At 56.0% G+C, this 520-nt stretch overlaps 1 protein-coding gene across 1 annotated transcript in view; it reads right to left on the bottom strand.

Moving 5' to 3' along the window:
• EMH_0084360 (uncharacterized protein) overlaps window positions 1-520 on the bottom strand; it is a gene marked incomplete at both ends in the record, with an annotated part of 2,672 nt that overhangs the window by 1,207 nt on the left and 945 nt on the right. Inside the window, one exon of the mRNA XM_013500753.1 lies at window positions 3-161. Coding sequence (XP_013356207.1) covers window positions 3-161 — 159 coding nt within the window. The remainder of the gene's footprint in view (window positions 1-2; window positions 162-520) is intronic.

Genomic DNA, 520 nt, shown 5'->3' with positions numbered 1-520 from the left:
CTGTTTTGTTTCCTCTCTCGATCTCGTGTTCTTTCTTGCTGCTGCTGTTATTCTTATCCTCACTACTACTACTGCTGCTGCTGCTGCTGCTGCTGCTGCTGCTGCTGCTGCTGCTGCTGCTGCTGCTGCTGCTGCTGCTGCTGAATGTTTCTGCTGGTAGTCTGTTTGTTATGCCCTTGTCTCCTGTCTCTATCCCGGTTGCTTCTATGCATTCATATAAAACCCAGTGCAGCAGCAAAGCTGCTTCGAGTGCTGCGTCGCTGCAGCAGCAGCAGCAGCTGCAGCAGCAGATTTGTATCAGCATTTCTGCTGCACCTAGGGGGTCGGGGGGCCCCCGGGGGGGGGCCCCCAGCAGCAAACCAGGGTCCCCACGCAGCAGGTCAGCACACAGCAGCAGCAGAGAAGCAAGCGTGTTGCTGCTGTCTTCGTCGACCTCGTATAGCTGCTGCTGCTGCACCTGCTGCTGCAGTTTCTTTAGGAAAGCATCAGCTCGTGCTGCAGCAGATATACTGTTCAGGGG

The sequence above is a fragment of the Eimeria mitis genome, genomic scaffold (assembly GCF_000499745.2).
Source record: "Eimeria mitis Houghton genomic scaffold, Emh_scaff5802, whole genome shotgun sequence".
NCBI lineage: Eukaryota > Apicomplexa > Conoidasida > Eucoccidiorida > Eimeriidae > Eimeria > Eimeria mitis.
The sequence above is the reverse complement of the archived record's forward strand: the minus strand, read 5'-3'. Positions and strand labels throughout refer to the sequence as shown.